General features: G+C 39.2%; 1 protein-coding gene across 9 annotated transcripts in view; it reads right to left on the reverse strand.

Moving 5' to 3' along the window:
* Positions 1-503: 503 nt before the first annotated feature.
* ASAP1 (ArfGAP with SH3 domain, ankyrin repeat and PH domain 1) overlaps positions 504-21,025 on the reverse strand; it is a 153,089-nt gene continuing 132,567 nt past the window's right edge. For 7 of the 9 annotated variants that reach the window (XM_015856318.2, XM_015856317.2, XM_015856316.2 and 4 more), the window contains 6 exons: positions 15,546-15,707; positions 12,961-13,027; positions 10,352-10,410; positions 8,923-9,422; positions 5,171-5,293; positions 504-3,213 (listed from right to left, as the gene is read on the reverse strand). In XM_015856318.2, coding sequence (XP_015711804.1) covers positions 3,139-3,213; positions 5,171-5,293; positions 8,923-9,422; positions 10,352-10,410; positions 12,961-13,027; positions 15,546-15,707 — 986 coding nt within the window. In that variant the 3' untranslated portion in view covers positions 504-3,138. The remainder of the gene's footprint in view (positions 3,214-5,170; positions 5,294-8,922; positions 9,423-10,351; positions 10,411-12,960; positions 13,028-15,545; positions 15,708-21,025) is intronic. The other 2 variants (XM_015856325.2, XM_015856324.2) reach the window with 1 other exon arrangement.

The raw sequence follows: 21,025 nt of genomic DNA on the forward strand, positions 1-21,025 counted from the left end.
GCAGCTGGGTGTTAACTGAGAAACCTTCAAGAACTGAGTCAGAAACTCCAAACGGTGGATCAGAACTAAAACACAAGGTATTAAGGTCACCACACAGGAGAGGTTAGTAGTGCTCGAGTCCATTTGAGGGCTGCTGTTGGGTTTAGGAATCCTGCTCACAGAGTTGGAAGGCAGTGCAGCCATGCTGGGCAGCTCTTTCCAAGCTGAAGGGCCAACTCCAGCACAGTGGGCTTTACACAGCGCCTACCAAAGCCACAGAGAAAGCACATGGAAACTCACGGACAAAGTAAGTGCTTTTGATGCTCACTTCAGTGGGTGAAGTTTTCCACCATATAAAGGCAACTGCATCCATATTTAACAACTGTTAAACACATTTAATTGCATTATGTGAGGGGTGCTTTATACTCAAGAGAAACGTTTCAAGTGTTGAAGTTCTACCTGTGTGGAATCCAGACTTTCTCCCTGGACAGTATTCCAGTTGACAAAAGGGCCTTGTTCAGATATCTGGGATCAACTGAATACATTTATTTAAAAGCAATTTTAAATATTAAAAAAGTAGAAATTAACACGTACAGTACTCGAAAAACTGTCACATTAAATACATGTGAATAGACACGTGTACTGATGTTTTACCTTAACATTCAATGAGAAGTCAAGATTTTAACTAGTGGCACAACCAGATCTGATCTCTGTACATGTTGATGTACTATGCAATAAAAAAATAAATAGCAACTGTTGTTCAACAGTAAATAAGACATCATCTGCAGAGCATACTTCCCCCTCGGGGGGCACCTTCCCCTGCCCACCCCCAGCCCCTTATCAGCTAGTTCTCCATAAAGATTTAGACTTTCCAAATACTATGTCATGTACAAAATTGCAGACAGTGGCTCATTGGGTTCAAATATAACACTGTACTTAAACTCAGTCAATATCATACATTTTCAGATCTCTTATGACCCACAATAAGCCAGAATAAACAGAACTATTGTTCCCGATGGAACGCATTTAATTTTATAAAATGCATATGTATACTATTTTAAAGAGCGTAGAAAAGAATAGACATTTGATTCTACATAATTTTACATGCCTAGATTTTCTTTATACGGTTCGCTTTTATCAGTTTATTTCAAGATCATTTAAAAATACAATTGAGCACAAAAAGTGAATAGGTTTTGTTCTTTAATGCAACTTAAAACATTGTATTAATGGATAGAATGGAACGCTAAAATAAATGCAAATCCTGACTTCCTTTCCATAGAAAACAGAGTCAAGTCTGAAATACTGGAACTGGTAATACTGAAGGTCGGATGCCAGCAGGCTCGCTCACTCCTGGTGCAATTTTCATTATTTCTATTGTTTAATAAGCTTTTGCCACGGATGATAAAACCATTAACAGTTGATATCTTTGTTTTCGTTTTCTCCATTTGGGGTTTGGACCATTTTGGACCACGGACGTTATTTGTTTCCACATTAACCACAAACAGAATTAAATATTCACTGACTACAGTCTAGTAAAACTGAATTAAAAATGAAAGCTCTCAGAAAGCCTGAAATGTGCTCGTATGAAATGAAAACCTTTCCATGCAGCCAAGACAACCTGCTTTGTTGTCCACAGGGCCAGGTGCTGAAGCCAACATAACATTTAACGCAAGGAACGCAAAGCTACACATGAACGTTATGGAACCGGCTACAGACAAACCATGGAAAAACACACAACTGCATTATGGGTCAAAGCTAAAGAGAATAATGTTGAAAGTAGCACAGGAAATGAAAAGTTGTGGCAGTACATTTAAGTGTTTTCTGGCAATGCATCTTTTATACCAACTTTCAAGAAACCTCAGGTCAAATGCAGCCTTTAATGATTCTTCTACAAATCAGCTTTCTAATAGTAATAATAATGTTTACTAGCTGGTGCTTTGAATTGAGAGGTTACTACAGCTACTGCTTCGTGAACTCTCATACAAACAACTCGATAGTTGCAATCTGAGTCACAGCGCTAACGGCCTGACCAAATGCATGACAGGTCAGACATGAACTTCCACTTTTGAAAGCAATTAAAAATATTTTAAATTTATCCTTATTTTACCACGTAAGAAATTTTATTCAGATAACTGACTTTTAGCGAGGTTGGAGACAGAGGAAAAAGAACCCACAAATCAATTTCAAAGAGCCAATTCCGCTATGAACAGATACGGTTGCAAGCTCACATTAATCTGAATAACAATTAAAATGTTTTTTCTTTTCTTCAAATGTAGCTATATAACTACAGTACTACTTTTGTACAAAGGCAGGTTTCAAGTAAGCATCTAAATGCATGCATAATGTCAACAGTCAACGTTTTATATAAGTCCTTGGTTACTAAGGATCCCGTGAAAGAAACCAGCAAATTTCACATATACCTACTAAAGTACAATATGACTAATTCTCATTAAAATAAGTTTTTGAATGAAATAATTTTGTAACTTTTCATAGTGAGGTAATATCACAGGGGAACTGCAATCACAGTTTGGCATAGGTCCACGTCATATAAACATGAAATGCTGTATGCACACCATAAAACATTACTGTTATCTGTAAAGTCAGTGAATATTTGTCTTCATAATTACACTTAACTGAGCACTATATTAAATAAATAACAAAGTGGGTTTCGTAGCTGTAAACTGCATACACTTATAAACTGCAGACTGATTTATAAATCGTCCAAAACCATTCACTCATTCTAACTTTCTGCTAATTGTATATTGAGAATACCGAGTTATTAGGAACAGTCATTTCTGTACAGGTACATGGCTGATGGAGATCACCTATGTTTGGAAAGCTGGCAGTTCATATGTATTTTTAACAGCATAGACAGAGATGTAAGTGCTAGATGCCAAGGATGGCTTCAACAAACCCAATAAGGCGTGCCAGGTTCCAAGGCTACCATAATACTGGCAAAGGCAGAATAACACAGTATATTTACAATACATATAACTCAACCTCATGAGGTGAAATTTAAATGAATTCTTAATTTGTAACAGCAGCTATATATACAATTGTGCACAGGATTACAGGGAGGCAGCAGCGTTCGCTTTTGCTAAAAAGCCCGTCTTGCATGAAGAATGTGCAATGCTCAAGTTTGGGGATTTTTTGTTTTTACTAGTCTGACAGAATGTGTACAAAGGACACTGGAAAGACCCCTTTCCTCTCTGGATGTCCTTCAATGTGTCCGATCTGCAACACAGGAGAAATAAATAGGTGTCAGTACATGCACAGAACATTCACAGATAGCATTAACTCTAATCAAAACCTGCAGAACTACACAGGTGCTTTGGGAACTCTGCAAGTTTTTTGACAGTTTAACCCAGCATCCTGGGTTAACATCTGAGTTTGTGTAAGGGAACAAAATACAAATTTATTTATGAGACAAAGGAACTGCATCTAAGGAGAACAAAGCAGCTGCAGTTGAATTTAGAGACCTACAGAGGCAATGCACACCAGTGCACTACATGAATCTTCCAACAACAGAAGCCTGACTTTCTTTCATCCATGGACTGACTTGCAGTAACAGGTCACACCTCTCTCAAAACCATTCATCTTAGTTAACTGTGTAAATCCTAAACATCTCACGTGTCCGCTTACGGTTGTGAAGTTCCTTTTGATAAACTGCATGGCTGGATGGGAGAAATCCTATAGAGATTTCACTTGAAGTGATGCAGGCCCAGCTATCCTCCTCAATCAGTTCCTGTGACTTCTAATGATTTATGCGTATACCAGTGCTTGTAGCAAATAACAGCGCTGTTTGATTAAGAATCCTCCACATACCATTTCCTAAGCGTTTCACATAATAATCATTTATAAGGAAATATCCAAGCGATCTCTAACAAAAATCACACTTTCTATATGAACTTCTCATGTTTAAAAAGCCTTATCATCGACAACTGTCCAAGAAACAGCACTAGACTAGTAGTCTTGATTGTCCACTCATGTCCTGCCACAGTGCTGCTCACCACTTTCAGAACAACGTACCTCCTTCCTCTGCCATGAGCTAACAAAACGGGAAGGGGAAGCGTGCAGGGCTGGCCATTTCCTCTTGCAGAGCCAAATTTTTTAAGCAAATGAGTCAATGGCCCTCATTTCCCTTCACAGAAACGCTCAAACTGGAGCGCTCAGACTGGAATCTGTCAGGCACGTGGCTTTTTTAAATCCCTGGGTACTTCACAAACAGATTCGGCAACTAGTGACAGTATAATCAAGGATTGGATGATGTTGCTAATACAGCAGCTTTTCGCTTCACACTGCCCTTCTGATACCATCTTTTCAGCCAAAGCTTTTCCGCACTTAAATGTCCCGCTGATGAATGGAAGGAAACCGTGTAGCTGGGACCACAGTAGTAAGGGCTGCATTGCACTTAGGTTAGGAAATGGTAGGCAGCAGTGGATTAAAACAAATTCTTACTGCAATCTGAATTCAATCTGTCTATTTTTCCAAAGTAATAGCTCTTAGGTAGGAAGTATGAGGTAGGAGGCAGCAGGCAGACTGTCAGGAGAGAGCTGGAGCCTCCAAGCAGGGCTGAGAAAGCCTGAGGTTAGCACTAAAAGAACCAAAGACAATATGCAGTCTAGAGAAGGGCTGGTTATGAAACAAAACTACGCCACAGGAGGGACGAAAATGTTGATTAACTACCTCTTACTTAGGGAAGAAAATCAGCAGCTTATGGCGCTAATTACAAAGTTTTTCAGACTCCCAGCAGCCTCTACAGTTAAAACTTAATGTTTCTGCAGGACTGAAGATAATTACACAACTCATTTTTCATAGAAAGTATATAAGCATGCTAAACGGAGTGATGATATGACACCATCTCTTTATTTGATGGAAAGCCAGCGTGCATTACTGCCTGAACATAAATACAGATGTGTTACTGTGATCCAGCAGTGAAGCCAAGCCCAGCCAGGATGGGGCTAGCAGACTCCTCAGGAGAGGAAGACCCTACTAAGGGTGTCTCCTCTAGTATTAATTTAAATGCTGGATATTGGTTCAAACAAACTCTTCCCCTCCCCTGAATAAATAAGAACAAAAACAACAACAACAACAAAAAAAATTGGTAAAAAAAAACCCAAAACAACAAAAAGGTTTTCCTTTAAGAGCCATAAAGAAGTGACGTGGAACTCTAAAAGGAAAGGATACATACCCACCACTCTTGGTCCTCTTCCCCAGTTACAATAATTACTTCTCCTTCAACAAAGGTGAGCTCATCATCATTATCTGCCTGGCAGTCATAAATTGTCTTCACTCGCCTAACCTTGTTCTTTCCCTGAAAATACAGCAAAGTTTTAGATGGAAGACACGAGGGAGACAGGAAACACATCACATGAATTCTGCCCCCTCATTCTATTTTACAAAACCGCGAAGACCACCCAATTTCCTTCTCTTCAATCAAGGCATAAAATTAAAAAAATCCAAGTATTAAAAAACAAGAAGGAAAGGAAGAAAAGATCTGTATGAGTCTATTTCTCTTTTTTTTAAAGTTTCAGAATTCACAAGAAATTTTAACACTCAGCACACTGCTTAAGTTTCTTACACCTCCTTCATCAAAGCCTAAACAATGCCTTTACATTACTCCAATCCAGCACCACCCGCCTTCGTTCTCCCATCATACATGATTAAACAAAAAAGAAAGAAAAGCCGAACAAACACTGAACCTCAACAGAAATACCCCAAACAGCACCGCCATGGGAACAAACTGAAATCCAATCTCATTTCAGCATCAAAAGAGAGGTAAAGGCTGAGGAAAATGCTGCATTTAAATCGCAGCGTTCCTTGCAATTTGGGGATCTAGCAGGAAAATACAGAATTCTTTGATTTCAGATGTGTTTTTAGGACTGTATCAGGAAATTACTTTCTGAATGGCTTTCAGTCCTGAGTGTTAGCAATTTCTTACTAATTTTTAACTTCAGGTGGCACAACATTATTTATTATGAATTGCCATCACAACATTCTCACAACTCCGCTATTCTGCATCCAAGTGTTTTCTAGGTCATATTTTGCTGCACACTACTAGCTCATGTAAGAAAGCCTGAGCCATGGACTCCTCCCCGAACATATGTTTCTCATGGCAGGAAAACCGCTTTAAATTATTTCCAAACAGAGTAAGTAAGCAGCGCTAACAGAAATATGCTGCTACTTTATACTCACAGAAATGCACTGCTGCTTCATATTCCTGTATTTTTATAATGGGTGCTTCTTCAAAACCTACAGTTCCTCTTTGAACAGAGGTAGACAGATAACAAGAACACAAACAAGAGGAGCAGAAGGAGATGAGAAGCAGGAGGGTATGAAGGAACAGTCAGCAGGTTTAGAGGGATTTGTGCCAAAAGAAACTCAACAGAGGAAATTTCCTACGGAGTCTTCTCTTTGCTGTTACCTTCCCATCTGAAACACCTCCACGTTCTGGCAGCAAAGCACCTCCAGCTCAGCAGCAGAGCAGGCACACAGCAAGGAGAACTCCCATTAAAGTCAAGTTATAGAAAAATAACAATTCTATACATAAGGGGCCATGCAGTTAACACAGCATAAGATCAGGAAAATGTGCTATTGAGACAAACAGAAATACCTTAGGTGAAATTTGTATGAGATCAAAGGACTTCTTTCTCTCTTTTTTTTTTTCCCCAGCAAGGATTTACTGCAGCAAGAAGTTACTTCAAAGAATGCTTTTTTTTTTTTTTTTTAAAACAAATTCAGATAATGTGAACAAAAAATCTCAACTATCACAAGGGACTGGAATGCAATATTAATATGGATGTTTGGAACCAGTCCCTGCTTTCAATTCCAGAGAAGCTTTACAAAGGAAAAGAACTTCCAATCAATGCTCCAGCGACAAAGGGAAACAACTGCCTATGAGAAAGGAGAACTCAAGCCTGGGCTGGTATTAACCCTGAGAACATTCACAGACAGATGGGGCTGAAGGAAGTACAAGGTTGACCAGAATAGAAGCTGGGATGCTGGTGCATTAAAAGTAAAATGAAAGCAAATACAGGACACCTCATTTGGTACTATAAACAAACTCACAGAAGCAATAACAAAAAAAAAAAAACCCTCACAATTCTGCATCCAAATATTAGTACCTATTCGATAGTGCGACCAAACAATCATCAGCTGCGGTCATTAAACAATTTCTCCATGTCTATGCTCAATCACTGTTTAAAAAGAAGTATCTTACCTCCTTTATAGAACACATACACACAAATGAACCAATCAGGTGTTCAGTGATATTTCACAAGCTCTCAGAATAGGATTCATTTCTTCAAAAACATCCTTATGTACCACTAGTGTGTGTGTGTATGTATGTATATATAACATATATATATTCTACAAATTCCAGTGCAGGAATTTATGTCAATTTTTGCCTTTTTATTTTAGTGGCTATCAAAATCAAGCCTGCATTCCCATAAGCAGTGCTGGCTGCTGTCACAGCACTTCATGCACTGTGACGCAGCATTTCATCACACGGTTTGTGCTGAGAGGACACAGAAACAGACTGAAAGCACAAACACAACACGTTGAAGATGAACACCTGCACATTGCTGCTTGAGAAAACTGCAGCAAACCAGCATGCACACAGTGATACATAGAAATTTGCAGTAATTATCATGGATACATCATCATTTTGATCACTTCCAAACAGTGAAATTATTTAATTTACTGCATATATGAAAATGGCTCAGTTTGGAGAACACTGACTTTTTGCTTGTGATTTTTCTGCACAAAACAGGGGAAGAGTTTAAACACAATATCCAAAAAATCAAATCCACTGTTTGCTCTCTTTCAGTCTATTAGAAGGGAGCAATAGATGAGAAAGCCCAGTGTCATCTGCTTCCTTATATTACATAATGAGTACATAAAAAAATCGTAGTTGAAGACACCTTTTGATCTTCGAGCTTTCTTTCACCTAATCTCTACAACAATCAGGAAATTCAACAACAACTCTCATTCTGGGTTCCAATATGAACATGCAAAGGAGTCAATCACAGAAGCAGAAAAATGGCTCTGCAGAAAGTGTTCTTTCTCAGACAGGCACAAGAAAGGAGAAACTCATCCTCTGCTTTCATTACCAGAACGGAAGTCACATTTCCTTTCACATAAGTGCTTTGCATAGGCAATTTGACAAGCAAAAACATCTCCTTTTTGATGTATTCTTAATGATGAAAAATCCTGAGAGCACTCTGGAGTTTCATAAAATGATTTCAATATACATATGCATGAGGAAACCTCTACTGGATGGGAATCACACTGGCTCACAAGATAAATAGCTAGATGAACTGGGGATTGAACGAGTAGACTTGGAATCTAGTTATATTCCCAGCTCTGTTATTACACAACACGCAGCAATATTAATTTTGCCAATTGAGCAATTCATCCAAACCTTTGTCAACTACTCCAGTACACCAACATTAAATATTCAAGACAGAAACGTTCACCCATTTATCACAGTTGACCTAGAATCTACACTTTTATCTACTGACCAGCAGGTTAGCAGTAATAGGAGCTAACACCCTTTCCTGACACTTAAAAGTAGAATCCAACAAATATTCTAGTAATCTATAAAGCAACAAAGACAGGAGAGGAAGACACCTATTAGTTCAGAAGTATGACTGGCACACACAAAGATGGCTAAATACCCTTGTAAATTCAAATACACCACCACTCCCCCAAGACTATCATCCGACATTACATATTTGTGTCGGCGTGCAAGGTCTTGTAAACACCAAGTTATTTGCTGAAGCTACTTGGATGTACAGAAGGAACATCTAATTCCCCATCCTAGCCCATAACATTTCTGTTTTGTGCATACAGCTCAAGGGCTTTCTTTTTTTTGTGGAGACGGTCCTACAGTAACTTCAAAGCCTTGCATGGAAACGTTCAAGTAGCTGCAATAATACCTACCATGTTTATCTTCCTGGGAAGCGGCACAGGGGTTTCTGGCAGGGTATGCGTTACATCATTAGACTCTTCAGATGCTTGCTTTTGGATGGTGTCTCTAGACTGTACGTTTGGAGAAAGATCTAAGGAGTGAGATTTCTGATTTGCCTCTGAGGGCTGAGGCTTTGGTGACGCTTCTCCGCCTTGTGTTTTAGCCAGCAGATCTCCCAGCTGAGGTTTCGGAGGAAGGTCCTTTATTTGTGGTTTTGGAGGTAAGTCTCCAAGCTGCGGTTTTGGTGGCAAGTCTCCTAGCTGAGGTTTGGGGGGCAGTTCTCCAGGCTTTGGGGGTAAATCTCCTACTTGAGGCTTCTGAGTTAGTTCCAGAGGCAGAGGCTTTGGGGGCAAATCTCCAGGTTGTGGTTTCTGTGGTATATCGATGGACAGTGAGGGCTTAAACATTTCCGTGTGCTGACTGGATTTATCTATTGAAAGATGATGACTGGTTTCTATTTTTCTTAGTGCCACTAAAACAAAAAGAAAAATGTTTATTCACTACCTCCTTTAAACATTAAATAACTGAGACACATCAATTCAGAGATAAACTGCTGAAGGTGAAACAGTGTGACTGCTTTTTAGATCTAACAAACATAACGAACGTAAGAAAAAGATGCATTTTACAAAAAAAAAACTAATCAGCCCACCGACGTGACTGTAATGAAAGTTCTCATTAATGCCAGTTGCTCATACATCCACCCATCTGAACTTCATATAAAAAAAGATCAGGCCTCAGGATTGGTAAAATCTTGAGGAGAAAAGGAAGTGAACATGTACATGTATGCAGGTCTGCTTACTATTCTGTAGTCTACTGATGATGAAATGCAAAAAGCCTTTGAACTCGAAAGGCAGGTTTTATTTAGAGAGGCTCAAACCATTTCTAAAAATAAAGGACCACTGAGGAAGGATGATGGTCTCAGCAAGTTTGTCACTGATATATGTAAATGAGCGTACAATTACTTGAAAGGAACTGTTATAGTACAAGTTTCCCAAACATGGCAATGGGCACAACTCAGAAACATTAAGAAACTAGATATATGGTTATCAAGAAGAAAAGAAATTACCAGTGAGATTGGTCAAAAAGATGGAAACAGGAGCCCAGGGAGATTATCCACCAAGACTTCCAAAACATGACTGCACAGTTAGCCCTGTTCTGAGGGGGAACTGGACCAGATGGCCTCAGGAGTTCTCTTCCAACTTCTATTACTACCTTTCCCCCCCGCCTTCACTACATTCTAATTACTTTTTAGTTTGATTAAAAAGTCTCCTGATTTCAAAAATTCTTTCAGTTTTGCTCAAGTATCATCGATTGTGGAAAGCTGCTGGAAACAAAATATTTATTCTCGCATACTCATAAAGAGAATTATGAGAACTCCCGCAAGAAGAAAAGATCACTTACCTTTCTGAGGTAGTTTGGGAAGAACTCTAGGGCCAAGTGCAGTCTTTGCAGTCCCAGTGCTAAACCAACAGATGTGATTATTAGTGCTTACAGTTGTTACAGAGTGCAACTTGTCTTTCCCTTTTTTCTTTTTTTTTTTCCTCTACACATTCATAATTTAGAGAATTCCACATTTGTTTCTTTCACATAACCAACTCGTCATCTAATCTGTGCATCAAGCCTGAAACTCAGCGCACTCCTAAGAAAGGACCACATTTTCAAACAGAAAGAGACACGTGAACCCTGCAAAAGCTCTAATGCATCACAGCAGATTTATTCTGCAAACTGAGCTGTGTGCAAAAACCTACTCTGAAAATGGAGGGAGCAGAAAGACCAGCTCAGAGGGCAGATCCTGAAATTAAAAGAAATTCTGTTCTTTAAATATTAAGATAACTATCCTGGATCATTCAAAACATCCTCGGGCTCTTATGCCAAAGGTTTGAAGATTTTCAGGATTGAGTCTTTGCCTCGTGTGAGCGTAACAACACAGTCTGCAACTGCATCAGGAGACTGCTGCTGCTACTGCTCCAAGGGAAACACGGGCCAGCACCATGCTTCACCCTGTTAAGCTGTGTTTCAGTTGGGTAAGCTATTTGTGATGGAAATCAACAGCACAAGTAAGATAGGAGTATTTTAGAATCATTCTTGCACTACAGAGTAAGAAACACAAAGATGATGTTTGTAAGATGACCACATCTTGAAAGACAGCTCAGAATATTCTGGTAAAAATCCAGTTTTAATGTTTAATTTGCATCTCCAAGAAGCGCATTTTAATGCATTAATTGGATACGGAATAATACTGCTATGATTTGTTGCCAACAGGTAGGTCAACCCATGTTCACAGGTAGCTCTCCTCTGGACACACATTACACCATCCTAAGCTTAGTCTAAGAGGCTTTGAAAATATCAGTCATAAGTATGTATAAATGATTGCAATTCATTTTACTTTCTGTACTCAGTGAGAAAGAGGCTCCTCAGGAGTTCTACTTATTTTAACATTTCACGTTAAAGCAAGGAAGAACTGACCATTCAGAAAATAAGCTATTTGTTGAATGTGTTTTACCCCTGATCCGGACACGAGAGTGACATCTGTTTCCTCAAACAAGCTATCTCCTAAGATTCTTGCTTCCTTAACTCAATTTAATCCTTAACTACCATCTGGCCTGGCACCATTTAACCACGCTACGTAAAAGAAAATGATGGCAGGCAATTCCGCCTTTGTGAATTACAATTCTGATGAGATTTGTGCCTTTGGACTCCAGCTTTCTGAATGTTTTGCTAAGGGAACTCCAGTTCATTGCATTGGGAGGCTCCTTAAGCACAGGTGATGAGATGATTACTAGCTCTGCTTCTTGGGGAGATACTGAGGTTTATACCAGCAGTCTTCAAGAAAAATTACAGACAGGGAGAATCAAGGCATGGAAATTGAAAACAAGAAGTATTATTTCTGAAAAATTACCAAAAAATAAGGGAAAAAAGTGATGAGCTTGTCAGAATATGTTCAAAGGAGAGAGTGTTCTGCTGTATCAGCAGCCCTGATGCCAGTACTCTTTTTCTCTGAAGCTAACTTTTCAAAATGAGTACAATGGAATACTAAAGCTTAATCTCCATGCTTTTTTTTTTTTTTTTTTTTCAGAAGTTAAAATACATCATGACATAAAACTGGAAGAATGGCCAAACTCAATCTTCAATATATAATTTCCCAGGCTTTTCACTAATACCATCAAGAATCAGCTTCGCACATTTACCCTCCTCTTATAAATGTCAAGTATGGCAGCAGCTCTTTGTGGCAAAGAACATCACCACCTTTTTCTTTCTATACCAAATGATACCTGAATGGATTCTGATGTGGCACATCAGCTGTGCCACCAGGAACGCATCCACAGCCTGTCCAGGCAAGGCCAAGCACGGACTGAGGATGTCCAGAAGCTCCATCCACACACCTGCCATTTGCATGATGATATGCATCCACCTTCAGTTATGCCCTGATTTCACACATACACATGGTCAGACAGGTACACTACTGTGTTGCTTGAGGCACATTTATCACCATTACCGTGCTTTGAACCTAAGGACTTTGGAACTGCCTGGCAAAAGGAAAGGCGGTTTAGCTGGTAGAATGAGATGACTCCTCTCTGTTACAGAAGTAGCTTCTACGGGTACCTATGTCAAAACTGACCCTGGAATGTTTTGTTTCTCTGCAGTTACAGACCTCTCAGGAAAGCAGATAAAATGAAATACCAGGAGGCATGAATATAAAACTTCTGTCTTGCTGGACAGCAGTGTGAGGCAGCATTCCCTAGCTCAGACCTCACTTCTGTAGGAGCCACAGGCAGATTCTGGTACAAATTATTTTGTCCATTCCACTCAAAGAAGGAATTGTGCATGGAAAGCTATGAACGAAGCGTAGGAGGATCAGTAAAGCCAAAGCATTTGTACAGCAGTAATGCATGCAGGAAACTAATGAAGAAGCTTAGCTAGGATTTTACTAAATATGAAAGGCTATTTTTTCTGATTCACAGATTAGTTACGTCTAAATAAGTTTCACTTTCACATACACAGACTTTTACCTTGACTGCTGAGACATCCCCTCAAACTTGTTTGCAGCCTTAGTTGAAGGTGGGCCCAAATCATTACCTGAAATGAAAACAAACAAACAAACAAACACAAAAGAAATGAACATTAGGGTAACTGAACATTATGGTAACTGAAATATCATCATCAAAGGGTGAGCTAAGTCCACAGTACTTTAAGCGTGTCCTAAGCGTCATGTCCAAAGATTTTAAAGCTCATTCTTGACTAACAACTTTGTAACTGAAAAAGCCACAGGGACCGTAATAATCCAACCTGACCTTCATGTAACACCTTTCCAAATTTACTGGTAGCTCACGTCTGCTGGCAAGGGAAGACTGAAATACATTGCTGAGTTTCTGCTGTAGGGCTCTTGTTTTGAATATAGCACTTCAATTTACTCTGAATAGGAGATGCTGCAGGCAAGTGTCTGAATATATTTATGGTAGATGTGCCTTATAACAAAACATATGTAGCCTCATAAATCATTATATTTGTGAATAAAATGAAATTCAAGCTTTTGAGCACTGATATTTTACTGAATCAGCAAAGGCTGTTCTTCAAGCCTTGTTACCATACAGTCACCACAAGCATTAACTCCTGGTAAAGACAAGAGCGTAGGTATATTCGACTTTATCATAAAGGTATCAAAATCCAGAGCCAAGTGATTCTGAACTCCTTCATGGAATCTTAAAGTTGAAAAAGATCCCTAAGATCATCCAGTCCAACTCCCAACCCACCACCAACAGAAAGCTTTCACAAATCATCACTTAATTACTCTTCCAGGGCCTTGATCGTTCCCTCTTCCCTCCTCTACTGTAGCTCATCTAAACAGTCTTAGAATCAAAGTCATAAACATTACATCCATCTTAGAGATAAAATTTACTGAAGTGACATTTAGTGATCCCAGTATGCAAAAGCTTCCTAAGCAAAAGGACGTATCTGGCTAGACACCATTCTCTGTGCTGAAGTCTAAATGAAACAGCAGAGAAGACCAACAGTGAGCCTTCCTAAAAATACTTCTGCATGCAAAAAGATGGAAAAGTAGAAAAATAAAATTAGGACTAAAAGTGACAATAAATCTTTCCCATGTAGCTCCTGTGGATGAAAGAAAGGAAAAATCTCATGGTTGCCGTGGAAATCCAAAATAAGAATCTATAGCCAAACGTTTCTAAAACAGGTGAAAATAATAACTTAATTTGCTTACACATAAGCTAAAGATTGTTCTGTTTGAAACCTCAGCACGGGGTACCTCTACACTTACACCTTCCTGTCCTTCAACTGTTATACAGGCTTTATAAGAACAGTTGCCACCAACAGCTTGCACCACACCTTTTGTCCTGCTAGAGTCACGTCTTATAATATCTATCATAGTGTTTTAGGTACCGATTTGGGCTTAACAGTTAGAAAAACAAAAATAATCTTTGAAGTCCAAGCTCTTCCAATGTTTTTACTGCCTCTGCAGCAATACAGAGCTGTTGTAGGAAACGTTTCTTCCCCTGTATCTGAAAAAGTAGGTAATAGAAAATGTCGCCAGCATTTGAATTGCTTGAGAAAAGGGCTTTACATTCAACACCATACTTCTCTTCAGATTAAGTACTTTATCAAATCACAAATTCCACACATGTGCATTACATGATTTAACACGTAACTTAACCTGCTGGTGGGGAAAAAAAAGTGCTTTTAGGCTTGGTCTCCATTTTATGTTTACATTAGAACAAAAAGAAAAGTCTTAAGACATGACTAATATATGGATGACTCCTCCTTAATGTAAGTCTTAGACTCCAGTTTATGGATTTACAATGATTCTGCTGACAAGACTAGGATTACAGAAAGTTACAAGGGCTCAAGATTTACAGCTGCAGGGAGAAGTTACATGCATAGAGAAGTGATGGATGCAAAAGAAGGATTTGAGAAGAGCAGAAAATATTTCCTAACAAGCTTCTGTCAGAAAGGTATCCTGTTGAAAAATAATAATAAAGTGCTGTTTCTTTATAACTTCTGCTGGTAGAAGGATGCAAACCTATCAGTGCACAGATACCATCGCACAGCCTGAAAACATAAAGACAACACATCCCACCAGTTAGCTGTGAATACTTCATAGGGGGAATTTGGAGCAGAGCCCAAGGAGATGAGCAGTCCTGGGAACTGGGTGAACTGCATGGACTCACTGAGGCAACATCTGCCCCAAACCAAGATCCATCCAGATCAATGAGCTGCTCAGAACAGCAGCAGAGCTGAGGGAAAAGACGCAGGGAAGATGCAGCAGATGTGGGTGAAGCAGCAGCCTGGGAAGCTGGGGCAGAGAGAGGGAGGCGGCAGAGAAACTGAACGGGATCCCAGGGAAGTGTGGAGTATTTTCAGTTTTCTCAAGTGAGACTCAAACACAGAAGCCTGGAAGCTACAGTGACAGAGACAGACTGCTGATTTCTCTAAGCTGACATCACATCAAGCTGCAGGAAAGCAAGCAGCAGGTAAAAGAAACCAAAGATTTTATATATGTATGTCTATATATATGTATAAATATATATATCTCATTGTAAAGGTTTGCCCCTGCCCTTTTGTCTTGCATTTCAAAACTCACCCCAAGGAACTGGGCCCTTATTCTGGGGTCCGTGAGGTAGTGGGCTTGGTGGGTCAGAGAGGGTTCTTTTGTGTCCTGGGGGTGGGGGAGGTGGTCTCTTCTTGGAAAGAGTGGAGCTGCCACTAGAGGGTTGAGTGCTTAGAGGGAGGGTTGAAGGTGGGCCTGCAAGATAACAAACAACCTTCTTACAAATACATGTGCATCAACAGCAAAGCAGCACCAAAATAAAAAAAATCACAGTCAGACCACAGTGAAATGCAGCGAAAAGAAACCAAAAGACAAGCCATGCCAAAACACCGTTTGAATTAAACAACACATTCACCACATTTTTAACCTTTCCAGCTGTGGGGATATAAGCAACTTAACAATAGAATGACACAAACACCGTTAAAAAATACAGGATTAGTCACGCCAGGATTTTTAATTTTAGGTGTTTAAAAATAAATCTTAATTTAAGTAACATGTAGCAGTTAGGTTTTCAATCTCTATTATTTTACATGAGGATGAAATAGCTTTCCAGATGTTCAATTACACAGCTAAGCTTATTGGGTTTGTTTGTTTTCCTCTATGCTATACCAGTTCTGTTGATGAATTGGAAGGGGTTGGAGAAATATTTATCCTCCAATTGTCTTTGCTTTGTGTTTTGGAAATCAACTACAGAAGATTTTCCATTCTTATTTTGCAATTTAACTTTCATCTAAATACACCAGAATACACATCCGTAGAGCAATGCAAATTGTTGTACGCTGCATCTATAAAACAAACATTAGAGAGGCCCTTGATCTGTCTGGGATTATTTAACATGCTTATAGCAGTTTCGGTAGTCACCTTTACCCTAAGCCTTGTATTTGCCCTGAATCAACATTGGCACAAGCATTATTCAACACAACACATACTTTACAGAGTATGGGAACAAGTACTGGTTCAAAGGAACAGTCACCACAAGGGAAAATGAGTATTCCCTATTCAACTTCATCACTGACCTTCACAAATGTCGTCATAGGAAGCTCAAGAAAGCGGACAGTGCTGCACACAAACATGCAGCAATGACATGACTGCTTGAGTCTGCCACCATTACTGCCAAAGTCAATTATTTGTGACACTTATCTAAATCAATCCTATGTTAGTTTAGATTAGCTTAAAGTCCATTCATTTTTTAATCTCCTCATGTAGTAACATCTTAACGCAAGATCATGATTGCAGTAAGTTTTGAGTGTAAGAGAGCTTTGCCATCACAGGCTGGATAAATGAAGAACACTAACAGTACAGTTTTAAAAGCCAAGTTTTATTTATATCTGAAATTTCTTGTCTATCATCAACTATTTTGCAGCACTACAGAATCTACTATTTCTGTAAACACAGCTTATTGAAATGGAATTGAAGATCTCATTTTGTTAACCAGCATGTACCCTAACCTGCACACAAACAGGATCTGCATCTCAAAAACCTTTATTTTCTTGTTGCTTTCTTCTATCTAGAAAAGTGCTTAAGCCTTCCCAAATACATATCATAAAAGCATGAAAAGCAGTGAAGAATATTTGCTGCAGTTCCTTAGGTGAAATACTGATCATTGAAAAAAAAAATAAAAATAATGATTTAGTTACCATATAAACATGCACACGTTTGCCAAATGTTTTAAGGTGGTGACCCTTCTTAACTCAAAAGAAAAGATTAATCAGACTTTCTATAGGGAGCTAACCATCAGCCTCTTCCAGATTCAAGGCCTTTCATCACTTAGCAGAATCCCTCAACCACAACCCCAGCAAAAACTTTCATCTTGGCTTTCCATTACCTGCTTAATCTTGTGAATCAAATTATTAATCACAGAATCACAGGGGCTGGCCCCTCCTAAAGCAGGCTCCCTACAGCAGGTCTCACAGGTAGGTGTCTTGAATATCTCCAAAGAAGGAGACTCCACAACCTCTCTAGGCAGCCTATTACAGGGCTACGACACACTCACTGTAAAGAAGTTCCTCTGTGTATTTGTGTGGATCTTTTTGCATTCCAGTTTTTGGCCATAGCTCCTTGTTCTGTCATCACATACCACTGAAAAGAGTCTGACCTCACCCAATTGCCTCCCATACTTTAGATGTTTACAAACATTGATCAGATTCCCTCCCAGTCTTGTATTCCCCAGGCCAAACAGACCCAGGTAACTCAGCCTTTCCTCATCAGGGAGATGCTCCAGGCCCTTTATCTTTGTCTCCTTCTGCTGGACTTTTTCTAGAAGTACCCTGTCTTTCTTGAACTGAGGAACCCAGAAATGGACACAGTATTCCTGATGTGACCTCACCAGGGCAGAGTAGAGGGGGAGAACCTCCCTCAGCCTGCTGGCCATGCTCTTTTTAATGTGCTCTTGGATACCATTGACCTTCTTGGCCACCAGGGCACACTACTGGCTCAGGGCTAAGCTGCTGTCCAGAAGAACACGTGAGCCCTTCTCTGCAGAGCTCCACTGCAACAGGTCATACCCTAATCTGTACTGATGGGTGCGGTATTCCTAGATGCACAATTAAACACTTGCTTTTGTTCAAACTTAGTAGGTTCCTCTCTACCCAACTCTCCAGCCTGTCCAGGTTCTGTTGAATAGCAGCACAGCCTACTGGCATGTCAGCCGTTCCTCCCAGCTTTGTGTCATCAGCCAAGTTGCTGAGGGTGGACTCTATCCCTTCATTCACATCGATGATGAAAATGCTGAATAAGACTGTTCCAAGCACCAACCCCTGGAGAGCACCACTAGCTGCAGGCTTCCAACCAGACTTTATACCACTGATCACAACTCTGAGCTCTGCCAGTCAGCCAGTTCTCAATCCACCTCACTGTCCACTCATCTATCCCACACTTTCTAAGTCTCATTACAAGGATGCTTTAAGAGACAGCTTTGAATTTGTTCCCTCTGTGTAATTTACAGAGTGTTTACAAAACACTTAATTGAACATTGACAAGCAGTCAAATATTAGTGCAAAGTAATAAGAGTGTTTTCCAGTACGAGCCCTATCCCTTTTTAATTTCTTCTGTCATCTTAAAGAAAGTAAACTAATTTAAACCACGCATTGAAACATTTCTTACAGAAAAAAAATCATCTCTCAATGTAAGTTTTAACCAAAGTTTGTTTTGACTTCTGCAAGTTAGAAATCTGCTGATGCACTTAAAATCAATTGTTCTCTACAGACTGTAACTCATGAGCTTATCTACAAGAGCGGGCATGGTAAAATGAAAAAAAAAAAAAAAAAAAAAAAAAAAAAGTAGAAATACAATGTTAATAGTAACATCACATTTAAAGAGTGTAGAAAATATGACAGAATGGATGAGGTGCACCTTACAGAATAAAGGAGATCTGAAATGTCTGCAAGTGCCAACGGCCCTTGGACTCTTGTGTGCCACCACCTAGTGCCCTGTGGGGTGAACTGCACTGCAGCCCCACCACCCAGTACTGCCACAGCCTTCCCCTCGAGTTGCAAATAGCACCGACATTCCTTAAAGTGTTGGAAATACACGACACTATTTTTGCTTACTGCTAATCGAACTTCAGAAATGAAGCAAAACTTGTGCTTCTTATTGCCAACAGAATAGAGGATTCTTCTACAGAGTTTTTAGCCCTATTAAGTTTTATGTTCATAATGACCTATTTCATGCTTCATATGCCAGTTGTACGTCTCCAGAGTTTAAAAATGTTATTCCCTCATGGCCTTAAAGAGTTCACACAGTATGCTGCAATTACAGGGAAAAGGAAATAAGGTGTTAAAAGCAATGCAGGTTTTTGACTCCTCATACACATTTCTCCGCTAATTTCACAGGCACTTATATGGAAAGAATAAACAGTAGTTTACAAGGCGTACACTAATGATGAGATGGCTGAAATACAAAATTCCCTTTCAAATAAAGCAGCAAATAAGGGAAAACTTAAAAGCATCTTTCCAGGAAAAGGTGCAAGCGGCACCAAGCAGAGTGAACGCGGGCAATGTCCTCAGCTTTGAGTCAGTCCATGGGAATGGCTGATGAAACAACATAAAGATCTGATGCTGCATTAGTTGCTGGTAAATCTATTCCAAAATACTCCATTTTACACGAAGTCTCAAAAAAGTGCTATTTTTTTTTTTTTTCATTCAATATACAAATGTAGGTAGGTATTTCTCAGTAATAATCAGAGCAGTTCTCTAAATCAAAAGTCTTTCGCAGTTCTAACCAGGCAGCAAGTCAGTCAGCCACTTCTGCTCCACAGTCAACTAAATGATGTTTTATCACATTTTATGAAGAACATTTCTCTCCCCACCTCAAATGAGCATAGAAAAAAAAACCAGCCCCCAAACACCTTAACACTGAACTTTGCTTCCATTGGGCTCTTTTCTCTTTATTTAGCTGGGCAACAGCTGCTTCCTACACGAAATACAAGCCATTTCCATCCCTCATTACTTTTACTCACTATAAAGATCACAAGTTCACATGTGAGCAGACCTCATCTCATCTCAGACTTACAGTACAGTGGTAAATAACTAGAAAATATCTGCAATTAATAGTGCATTCCTGCTGTTTGGCTTTTGTGCAGTTAGTAAATTAATTTGTGTACCAGTGAAAACATGCAAAGCTGTTACCATCCACTTAACTTGTGGTTTTACAGTGTAAAAACCTCACATTTGTACGTATTTTTTACCACTTAACGAGAGATATGGAAGAACCAGTATTCCAGTTAATGGTTGAACAGGTACTGCAAAGGAAAGTAGGCTTATATTAAAAACAGGTTTTTCATTAGCAAAAGTTATTGCTATTTTCCATTCATAATGATGACACGTTTTGCAGATACTACCAAAAACCATCCTTGTTTTGTACTTCATTACTGTAGATGATACATGTTTAGTATTGAAAATAAAAGCATAATTGAAGAAGCTGATCAGTCAATCCAAATAAGAAAGCTAGGAAAACAAATTGAATCAATATTAGCATATGAAGAACATCCCATAATTAGTGCTAAAAAAATCCCGCTTAAAAAGAAGAAAAAAATGTCAACATTCATATTAAATTTTGCAGTTTGGGCTGTAGCATAAATACAACTATATGAAAACAATTGTCAGCTACCCATCCCTTCCTATTACAATACTGAAACATATAGAATCGGACTGAGATTAGTAGTATTGTTTATTAAAATATACACCGAATTTATAAGAATAAGAAAATGTTTAAGTATATGCAAGGGAGCTGTAGAATCCTAACAGCATCCAAAATAAACAGAAGAAACTGGATAACCTCAAAAGCTGAAGGAAGAATACATGATTATATACAGTGCTAAAAGTCCAGACTAAGAAACCTTTAAAATTCCAGTTGCCTGTATTCCAGAAAGGTGATTTAAACAGGAAAGTATGGAGAAGGATTCACACAATGCAAAGAAACTTGAATGACAGCAGAATTAAAATACTCGAGTCGCCATCTCTGGCAGTGTTCAGGAGAAATCTGGATAAGGAGCGTGGAGATATGGTTTAATGGTT

The sequence above is a fragment of the Coturnix japonica genome, chromosome 2 (assembly GCF_001577835.2).
Source record: "Coturnix japonica isolate 7356 chromosome 2, Coturnix japonica 2.1, whole genome shotgun sequence".
Classification (NCBI taxonomy): Eukaryota; Metazoa; Chordata; class Aves; order Galliformes; family Phasianidae; genus Coturnix; species Coturnix japonica.